Source organism: Lutra lutra, chromosome 4 (genome assembly GCF_902655055.1).
Source record: "Lutra lutra chromosome 4, mLutLut1.2, whole genome shotgun sequence".
NCBI lineage: Eukaryota > Metazoa > Chordata > Mammalia > Carnivora > Mustelidae > Lutra > Lutra lutra.
The window spans coordinates 110,400,479-110,411,465 of record NC_062281.1 but is presented as its reverse complement, the minus strand read 5'-3'; the positions used below and the strand labels follow the sequence as shown (position 1 = coordinate 110,411,465).

General features: G+C 40.1%; 1 protein-coding gene and 1 non-coding gene across 2 annotated transcripts; both read right to left on the bottom strand.

Annotated features, from left to right (window-relative positions):
* Nucleotides 1-5,529: 5,529 nt before the first annotated feature.
* On the bottom strand, nt 5,530-5,660 carry LOC125099559 (small nucleolar RNA SNORA31). The gene has a single exon (XR_007127269.1). It is a non-coding gene; the product is annotated as a small nucleolar RNA SNORA31 (small nucleolar RNA).
* Nucleotides 5,661-8,277: 2,617 nt separating this feature from the next.
* Nucleotides 8,278-10,054, bottom strand: LOC125098071 (protein phosphatase 1 regulatory subunit 36-like). Its single transcript, XM_047726489.1, has one exon. It carries the CDS (start codon nt 9,918-9,920, stop codon nt 9,189-9,191), a length of 732 nt encoding a protein of 243 aa, XP_047582445.1. The 5' UTR covers nt 9,921-10,054; the 3' UTR covers nt 8,278-9,188.
* Nucleotides 10,055-10,987: the final 933 nt, after the last annotated feature.

Below are 10,987 nucleotides of genomic sequence, written 5' to 3'. Positions count from 1 at the left end.
ATGCAAAGAACAGTTAGCTGAGAATTTTAGCTTTTGGCATCTTCCCCATTTCTTACAACTTAGGTCTTACTTATATGTCTAAAATAAAATGGAGAGTCCATCATTCTTTAGCTAATTGATCAGTGTAGATAGTGTAGGTTTTTATATAACTGATTAATCATCTTACATATTAGAAAAGCTACCTACTTTTAATTTTTTAAAATTAATTAATTTTTATTTAAATTCAATTAACATATACTATATTATTGATTTGAGAGGTAGAGGTCTGTGATTCATCAGTCTTATATAATACCCAGTGCTCATTACCTCACATGCTCTCCTTAATGTCCATCACCCAGTTACCCCATCTCCCATTCCTCTCCCCTCCAGCAACCCTCAGTTTTTTTCTTATGATTAAGTCTCTTATGGTTTGTCTCCCTCTATGATTTCATCTTGTTTTATTTCTTCCTCTCTTCCCTATGATCCTCTGTTTTGTTTCTTAAATTCCACATATCAGTGAGGTCATATGATAATTTTCTTTCTGATTGGCTTTTTATTTTGCTTAGCATAACACCGTCTAGGTCCATCCATGTCATTGCAAACCTACTTTTAATTTTTAGTTGTTATTTTCTTCATTAGGAAGATTTCTTTATTCTTTGTTAGAATGGTATTTTTGAAGGACGTTTAGTTTACTAAACATTTTCATGTGAATTATCTCAAGACAAGCATCCTGGATATACGAAATCAAATGAATGAAAGAGCAAAACTTCCTTTTTACAATTACTGGTACCAGTTTAGCTGTAAGATCCAGAATTTAATTGTAAACAGCCTTAGTGTATTTAGTCAGGGTTATCTATGTATGTGTATGAATATATATGGAGAGAGAGAGAGAGAGAGAGATTTATTATAAGGAATTGGCTTACATGATTATGGAGGCTGAGAAGTCCAGACTCAGGAGAGCCATCTTTTATTCTATTTAGACCTCAACAGATTGGATGAGGCCTGCCCACACTGGGGAGTGTAAGATTCAAATGGTAATTTCATCCAGAAACACCCTTATAGACACACTCAGAACGAATGTTTAACCAAATATCTAAGCTCCTTGTGGTCCAGTCAAATTAACACATGAAATTAACCTAAAGGGACCGACTCACAAGTAGTCAACAACTGAAATATCCAGTATAGGTCTATGAAGACATGTGACTTTTCAAAGTCCTGCTTTGCTTTAACTCAACCCTTGTTCACTGTGGATAGATAATGCATCAACAAAGCCAGCCAATACTAAGTTGACATGGTATAGGGTTTTGGATAGTATCCTTCAATTACTTCCCAGTGAATTCTGGTTATAAAATAGGACCCCATGAATATTATATATGATTTTGAAGTACAATCGGTTGATATCAGCTAGGTCTCACATTTCTTCTAGTTCCATTATCTTCCTCACCCGCCCATCCCAGGATCCTTTTGTTCTCTGTTAATTGGGATAATGTAACTCCAGCATGCCTTACGAACCCTAAGATGTCATACTCTCTCTTCTCAGTGACTCCTAAATCTCTTTCTCCATCTTGGACACCAATTCTTAGGTCAAGACTTTATAACCAATATCTGACTCTTTCTTATGCACTTCCTATGCATCATGTAGACAATAGAGTGATTCTCAGGGAAACTGAATTCTTGAGTAGGAAGCTTATAAAGCTGTCATATGATATTTCAGGCAGTTCCAAAACACAAAGGTCACAAACTGCCCAAAACATTGCCTGTGCTTTGGAGAGTTGAGGTTACTTTGGAGATAATTGAATTTTTGTTCTGGGTAAAAGTAAGCATAATTTGGGAGCACTCTTAGATACTGGGATAGACACACCGTAATGCAAACTCCTAGTGATCCCCTCTTCTTGGGTGTGGGCAGAGCCTAGGACTTGCTTCTAACCACCAGAATATGGCAAAAGTGAGGGAATGATACTTCCCATGACTACATTTCATTATATACAAGTCAATTTTAGCAGAGGATCATGGCCTTGAGGAAATAACCGCCATGTTGTAGATTGCCTATGGAGAAGGCCACATGGCAGGGAACTACAAGTGGCCTGTAGGACTAGAGGGTACTCCCAGCCAATAACCAGTAAAAAATGGACCTTCTGTCCTACAAGCACAAGAAAATGAATTCTGCCAACAACCTGAGAGAGCCTTGAAGTAAATTCTTCCTCACTCAATCCTCCAGACGAAGATGTAGCCCAGCCCATGGGCTTGATTACATCCTTGTGAGATTACCTTGATTACATCCTTGTGAGATCCTTATGAAAAGACCCAGCTAAGCCATGCTGGACTCCTAGCACTGAAAGCTGTGAAATAGTAAATGTGTATTGTCTTAAGTTGCTAAATTTATGGTAATTTTGTCATTCTTCCATAGAAAACCAATACACATATTTACCTCTAGAGAAATTGCCTGTTTTATGATCCTGGGAAGATTTAAAAAAAAAAAACAACAAACTTCATTGACGTATAAATTCATAGAGAAAAATGTGCATATCATCAAAATACAGCTCAGTGAAGTTATACACACTGAACACACCAGCACCCAAATCCAGAAACAAAACATGACCAGCCCACCTAAGTCCCTTGAGGGAGATCTGAATGCCAGGAACTAACTGAATGCAGGTGTTTCAGATGGAGAAGTTAGGTGCTGTGTGTATCGAAGCTGATTGGGTAAAACTTTGAGTCACCTGTGTCTATGAAGTTTGTCTTTGGAGAAGGTTTTTTTTGTTTGCTTGGTTCATTTTTTTTAAATAGTGAGACTGTGTTGGATCCAAAAGTTGATATTTGTTTTTGGGAGATGTGTATGTTTGAGGAGTACTGATTGGTGCTCAGAGTCTCTATGCTCTTCCTCCATCTGTGTTACAGTGTTACATAGGCACCATTCAGTACATCGTTAGTTTTTTGATGTAGTGTTCCATGATTCATTGCGTATAACACCCAGTGCTCCATGCAATCTGTGCCCTTCTTAATACCCATCACTGGGCTCACCCATCCCCCCACCGCCTCCCTTCTAAACCCTCCGTGTGTTTCCCAGAGTCCATAGTAGTGATTATTCCACTGTCTTCTCCCAACACCTCTGCTAAATAGTATTGTCAGATACTCACCCTATAAGTGAGCTTCAGTTATCCTTAGTGGTTAGATATGTTTAGATGAATCTCAAAGTCAGTACTGATCTTCCCCTGGTACACGGAGATAGAGGTTACTGGTTGGTTTCAGCCGGAGTTCATTCTGACTGGTGGACACCCATACTGTATATGTTCAGTGTTTTGACTACCGGACTCTTGTTCTAAACATACCTGGAATAAAATAATTTCAATCTGAATGAGTCTGTGGAGAGGATTTATTTCACTGGTTTTCAATAGTGTTCTTTAGATTTCATAGAAGTGCTGTAGGAAGCGGTGGAGACAAAGAAGGTGAAATGGAAGGTGAAAGAGAACATTGTAGAGAAGGAACACTAGCCTCCATCCAGCTTCAACTGGAATCATTTCAATTTGGGTTCTTTTTAATGTTAGGTTCTGGGTAAGTTTTTGCATGAAATGAAGGATCCTATTACTAAACCAAGGAAAAAACCACTCACATATTTCAACTACACCATTTTCCAAGTTAAAAAGCTTCCAAAGGGGGACACTTGGGTGCCTCAGTGGGTTAAGCCTCTGCCTTCAGCTCAGGTCATGATCTCAGGGTCCTGGGATTGTGCCCTGCATCGGGCTCTCTGTTCAGCAGGGAGCCTGGTTCCTCCTCTCTCTCTGCCTGCCTCTCTGCCTACTTGTGATCTCTCTCTCTCTCTGTCAAATAAATAAGTAAAATATTTGAAAAAAGAAAGAAGCTTATAAAGGTTAAGTGACTATAAGAAAATTATACAATTATACTCTTAGGAAGCTGCAAAACTTGGATATGAATTCAGGTTTTTGCATCTCAGACTTTTCCTTTCAAGGGCTCCATCTTTGATGCCTGCAGATACAGGGTAAAGAACTTCTTCAGCCAATATAAATATAACTTTGATACTTTCTTATTATGTCTCTTCATAAGTATGCACGCATATTTGAAAATTACTCATTTATAGTCACCCTTAATTCATGAAGAATTTGGAGCGGCTTACAACAACGAATTAGGAATCTGTGGGAGGGAAAGAAAGACGGGCATAATGGCATGAAATACGCTACAAAGGTCTGGATGGTCGTAGAGGTAGGCCCTACATCGACTGCGAGCTTGGTAGAAGTCGGTGCAGAAGGAAACAACTATGCACAACCTCAGTTGAGTTTCTGGCATCTCGAAAATGCATGAAATCCAAAACTGGGGGAAAAACACTTTAAAAATCTGGACGAACAAAATTAACTGCTCCAGGCTGTCTGTCAGCTCTTACTCCTCTTGTGCATAAGGCTTCCTTATGTCCCTTTGCTCTAACATACTCAGACTCCAAGTGCCTCAACATAATGTGGAGAGTTAAAATAGAGGAGTGCCTCAATTCCCGAAGTGCTTTACATCTGTCAGTTTCAGAGGAAACCGTGGTATTGCTTTAATGTGTGTGTGTGTGTGTGTGTGTGTGTATGTGTGTGCCCGCACACACTTTTATTAAACATATGCTCCCAGCCACATTCCACTTGGCAAGATCACAAGTACATAATAGCTACAAGCTGTAAAGAAAAAAATAAAAGAGAACTTAACCATTTTTTTAAAATAAGATAAATAAGAGCTCCTCAGCTACTTTAAGCATTCATTTACGGATTCTCTGAGGGTGAACCCTAGCTTTTCTTCTGTCTCTGGGTCTCCACTTCTTCATTCGTGCCCGAGGATGAATATTGTAATGGTACATGATGCAAACATTGGCAATCTGTGTTTACATTTGTGTTTCCAACTGAATATGCTAATAGTGTTTAATCAGCAGCGATGTTGCTTTATATCAATGTTTTGTGCCACGTACAGCCTCAGTGATAATGTTGTGATAACCAGAATTTTCCCCACATCAAAACTTGGAGACGATCCCAGTTTTTTTGAACTGCCATTTGATTCCACAATATGACAAAATCCTTTAATCTTCCTCAGGATTATTTCTGTGTTTTCAGGAAGCATCACATATCCCCTTTGTTTCATTAAGGGGTGGTGGGTGGGTGGGGGGAGGCTTGAGACCGCTTGCCGCAGTTCAGAGGTTTTGGTATGCCAAGCAAGCTCCCGAGCTGTCCAGGAGAACCTGCGGGAGGAAGCTCCAAGGTTGATGGTGGTGTGGAAGGAAATGGCTGCAGGCTGCTCGGTGTGGGGTTTGGGCATATTCTGTGGAATCCAGCAGCCCGATGGCTAGAAAAACAGAATCCAACAGCAGTGGAGTGCGGTGGAGGTGGGAAATGACACGCTTTTAGTCACGAATTTATAAAACATATTTCTAACCTGCAAATCATCTAGCTAGAGGAGGGTAGGGCCTGCGCAAGACTTGATGAACTTCTGACCCTAGGCAAAGGGGTACGCTGCAGATAAACTATGTCTTCTCTCTCTCTCTCTCTTTTTTTTGGGGGGGGGGGGCACAAATATGTTTCCCTACTCATTCTGGGCCACCACAAAGACCAGATAGAAAGTGCAGAGACTTTTTTCTTTTGCATCCTACTGCAAACCAGAAGAAGCACAGAGTATTATTTAAGGTCTGTCAGTGAACACAGGAAAGCATTATACTCTGAAGGCAAATACATAACCCTTTCCTCTAAAAAAAAAGCAGGGGGGGGGGCAAGAATAGCAATCCCAAACTCCAAACTTTCTTTTTTACAATAGAAGTATTTCTTATTCTTTGTATATGTTCAAAGTTGGGATTTTTTTTTTTTTCCCCCTAGTGAGTATGTGAGAACCCTGCTGGGCTTTTTTTTTTTTTTTTTTTTTTTTGACAGAAGCATGACCTACATTTTAAGGAATACTGTCATCCAGAAAACAATCCACCCTTTGCATTTTAACCTTGTTAAATTGTATCCAGATTCTCTTTAGTGCTGTTTCTCTCCCAGGACATAAAACATTTTGGTTCTTAAACACTTAAGAGAGGTACAGTGCTTGAGATGTACAGATAGCTTTCATTAGCACTAATGGGAGTTATGCTTCTACACCAGGAGAGAACAGAGCCTGAAGATTTTAAATTATGCTTGATGCAGATCTTCCAGATGGAATAAATTACGAGGAATGCTTAGGGGGGAAAGGTCTAAATATCCCCTAAAGCCATAGTTTAATAGCAAAGCAATACTTCTGAGTAACGGAAGTGGAGTCAACGGTACTGGCTTTGTGCCTATCACCATGCTAAGTAGCTGATATTGACTCTTGAAAATTCTTTATTGGATTAGTATTGCACTTGAGTTCTATTATTTTTCCAAAGGACCTAAGAGATAGTTCTCTGTCTTGAATAGTCCACTAAAGTGGAATTCAGGTTGGTGCAGCTTTCAAGGCCATTTATCTTAAATTCAGTAAACTTCTTGATGGCAAGCCCTAATACTAAGATCTTTATTTTCGTTTCTTAATTACCCTTTCTGAAAATAGTGTTCCTTATCTCTTTCTTTGGGATGCATATCTTTGATTTTATTGTTTTAAAAATTTCTGTATCTTATTTTGCTTTGAGAATTATTGCCCACATCTCTGAGATCACTGGAATTATTTCCTATATTGTTCATTGTGACATATCTCCTGTCTTCTTATTTTAACATTTGCTACATTTTATTTTATTTGAGACTTTTTGCTTTGAAAATGATTGCCTGCTTCCTACTACCAAAATAACTGAAAAATTAGAGGAATTTTTTCTAAAGAGTCATTTCTTTTATTTCATCTTCTGGGAGCATCTTCACTTGAAATTTTTCCTCTATCTTCCAGTGGAAATCAAACATGATTATTAAGCAATACGGATTACTATTACAGGTAGGAAAAAGTTAGAGCAGAGGAGTGAGAGGAAGGCAAGATGCCACCAGGAAAAGACGAGATGACTGCTGAAAGAGCAGATTGGCTGGTGAGTTCACTGTGGTTCCGACCACCTCTGAATCAATCAGTATCCCAGCATTGCCTGGACTTGGAGAAGTGAAGTCATGCCAATCACTTTTAAAGAAACTCTAGTAGATAACCCAGACAGACAATTCATGAAAATAAAACAGAAGATATTATTTTCTAGAGTGGGATGGTGGTGCTTGCGATTCAGGACACTTTTTCAATCTAACCAGAAACCAGATAAATAATCAGAGAGTTGTTCAGCATAGAGGAAGTGAAATAAAGGATAGTAAAGGATATTTCATCCAATTCAGGTGGCGTCCAGTGAATTATACCTGCTCTACAATAGGGTAACCTATCAGAGGAGTTCAAATGCTCCAGATTCCCAGTCACTCTCCCCAGGGTAGACTGGAAACTACCAATCTCCGGGAGGTTGACATCTATTTTATTTTTATTTTTTTATCTGACCATCCTCCTCTGGTGTATCCATCCTACTTTATTTTTCTTTAACATATTCTGTCCTCCTTTAGACAATGATACAATTCAATCTCAATGGCTCTTGCCTACCAAATTACAGTTACTTTGATTTTGCTTTTGAGCTTTTCTAAATTTTTTAGATTTGTTAAAATCTACAGTTAGTTAGTACAACCATCATGGATGCATTTTTCTAGTTCAGAAGGCACATTCATGTTCTTCAAGTTCAAGTTTCAAGTTCAGGGACCGAGAATACCTCTTTCTTAATCATTTTATGCTGCCACACCTGCATTATGATATTCTAATAATTTTTTTGAATCCTTGTGGATGGACTGGATACTGTGCTGGTGTTCTGTGAAGTTCTAACAAAGCCAATTTTTACACAGATGTTAAGGAACTTCCCCCAAACCTTACAGGTATACGAGAGTAAGAGTTGGGTTCCACAGCTGGGTCTTTCTGGCTCTTTTCACTGTGTCCCTCAGCCTCCCATACTTTGTTTTTGAGGTTTTGTTTGAAATTACTAAAATGGGAAATAGCATTAAAAGCAGAAGAAGAGGGGCGCCTGGGTGGGTCAGTGGGTTAAGGCCTCTGCCTTTGGCTCAGGTCATGGTCTCAGTGTCCTGGGATCAAGCTCTGCATCGGCTCTCTGCTCAGCAGGGAGCCTGCTTCCCCCTTTCTCTCTGCCTGCCTCTCTGCCTACTTGTGATCTCTCTCTCTGTGTCAAATAAATAAATAAAATCTTAAAAAAAAAAGGCAAAAGAAGACACTGCTTTACTGTTTTCTTTCCAGTTCTTCCTTGGGAAACTAATGTCATCTAGTCTCTGAACCTCATGTTCATTTTTTTTTTTTTCATTTTAAAAATATTTTAATTTCCTTTTTTATAAAATTTAGTTTTCAAATGTCCCAAACATCATCTCTCATGTAGTAAAAATGAACGTAGGAACAAATAAACACAGAATGTTTCTTTACTAGTCCACTAGAATACTGGCTAAATGTCCTAATATGTTACTCTAAACAGTCACACAGAAGCCAAGGAAGTAAATAAATAACACAGCAAACTAGTAAATATAGGAAAATGAGCTTTTCAAGAGGTTTCTGAGATTAACTGTCTACTACTGAACTTTTAACAAAATAATTTGAACAATTAAAATTGTTTGATAACAATAAATATTAGTCCTATATAAAGTGATTAAGTCAAAGTAGTTTACTTCAAATACGGGGACTGAATTACAGAAATGGAAGGTACCCGATCATTTAGGGAATGCTGTTTGAGACGACAGTGTTCTCAGAGCTATGTTCAGTGTATCCTGGATCTTCATGTTATTTCTTTCTATCAGGGAAGAATGTTTCCCATCCGCTTTCGTGTTTTCTTCTGGTTCAAGGGGGAGAAGGGTATGGGGGTTGAACAGACATCGAGGCTCCCCCAAGATGCCAACTGTTGGCATGGGCACAGACTCCAGATTTTCCGTGTGCTCTTGTATCTGGGCTGGGAGTGTGATGCCTCCTTGATGATTCTTTTTCTCAAAGACATTCTGAGCTTTTTCTCTGAGAGATGGCAGCAGAGTAGACAGGACTGGAGAGCGCATGTTAATGGCTTTTTTAATCGCTGGACGTTTTGCCATCATTCTCCTGAATTGTACAAAAGTTATGCGTTTCTTTCCCCCTCCTGATTCTTCATCCTCACGCTTCCTCCGAGGAATGTTGAATATATTGGTACGAAAGAGCCTCCCTATTTCTTCCTCAATCTCTGTGAAGTCTTGACGTCAGAAGACAATCCAAGCTACGTATGTACAGAAAGTATAAAAGGACTCAAAGAATTTCCATTCTTTTTGTGTATCTGATATTTTCTCCTTTTCGCAGCACATGTGATGCTTATCAGGCATGGCCAAGCCCAGCACGAGCATGCAGTACTTCTGGGCCAAGTACTTCTGCGCCGCCTCTAATTTACTTATAACCAGTTCCATCTCTTTTTTCTCCACAAGGCCCACCATATAGCTTTTGGGTTTCTTTTCCAGGGAGATTTTTTCCAAGTAATGAGATAAATAGTACAACAATGCCATGAGGAAATTGTCAAGATTTTTATTCCTCATAAATGTTGTAAAAGAAGAGATCCGCTGCATCTCAGTATCTTGCAGCAAAAACAAAGCAACAAATTTAGCATCATGTAGTGTCACGTTGCCCTGCTGACCTCGTTTCTCTAAGGCTTTAGGTGACTTATCCTCTCTTGAAACAAACTTTTTATCTGTCAATCTGTCTGAAGCGGGACCGTCAGTTTCAGCAAAGTGTATTGCTTTGCCTTTCTTTCCTTTCTCCTTGAGTTCCACTGCAGGTGTAAAACCTCTGAATTCAAGAGTTCTGGTTTCATCTTTCCAGTACCACATCCCCAGTCGCAATCCCAACTGCTCCCGCAGGGAAGCGGTCGGCCGGTCCCACCGCCTTCTCCCGGAGTAAAACTCCGGCACCGGATGCCTGTCCGCTCCCAGCCCCGCAAACATGGTCTCCCAGGGAACCGGCCGGCGCCGGCAACCGCGGCTCCAGGGCTGCCCCGGGGGGCGGGGACCCGGCTTCCGCCGCGGGCGGCGCAGACAGCGCAGGCTGGCGGGTGGGCGCGCTGGCGAACCGCGGGGCTACGCACCCCGCGGCGGCCCCTTATGTTCATTTTAACTGTGTCCCAGGATTGGGTTAGTATCCATGTCTGCAATAATTAAAATGCAGCGGCAAAGTTATGAAAAGATAAGGAGGAAAGTTGCATATTTCTAAGTGAAATAGGCCAATCTGGAAAGGCTACAAACCATATGATTCCAACTATATGACATTCTGGAAAAAAGCAAAATTATGGAGACAGTAAAATGATCAGTGGTTGCCAGGGGCACATACGGAGGAAGGCATGAACAGGCAGAGCACGGAGGATTTTTAGGGCAGTGAAACTGGTCTGTATGATACTATAATGGTGGATGCATGTCATTATACATATGTCAAAATCTATGGAATGTACAATACCAAGAGTAGGCCCTAACGTAAACTACAGACTTTCGATGAGAATGATGTAACAATACAGGTTCCTCAACTGTGACAAATTCCAGGGGGGATGTTGGTGAGGTTCTGCATATGTAAGGACAGGAGGTATATGGGAACTCTCTGTACCTTCTGCTCAATTTTGCTGTGAACCCAAAACTGCTCTAAAAATAAAAGTTATTTTTAAAAAGTGCAGTGGAAAGTAGCAAGAGGAAGTGGGTGTTCGTTGGACAGATCCCTGCTCCCTCTTTAAAGGAGATGCAGCACCTCCAGTTACACAATCATTTCTCTACGCTCGTCATCTTCCTTTCTCTTTTTCCACTCAGCCATCCTAGTCCATTTTCCTCACAAAACTTTAAGCGGAGAGTAAAGCATCTTTGTGTGCCTTTGTGTGTTGATCTGCAATTTTGGGAAAGAAGGGAAATAGGATTAGCGTTTTGTCTGAATAAAGGGAAGAATCAATTTGGTTTCTTCTCTCTTTCCATTGTCAAGATTTCCTTGGAAGAGTTGGAGATGGTGAGAAGGGATTGGAGGGGATAAAAATAAA

Excerpts from the sequence above, each read along its gene's own strand:
- LOC125098071 (XM_047726489.1), bottom strand. The coding sequence starts at position 9,920 with ATGTTTGCGGGGCTGGGAGCGGACAGGCATCCGGTGCCGGAGTTTTAC.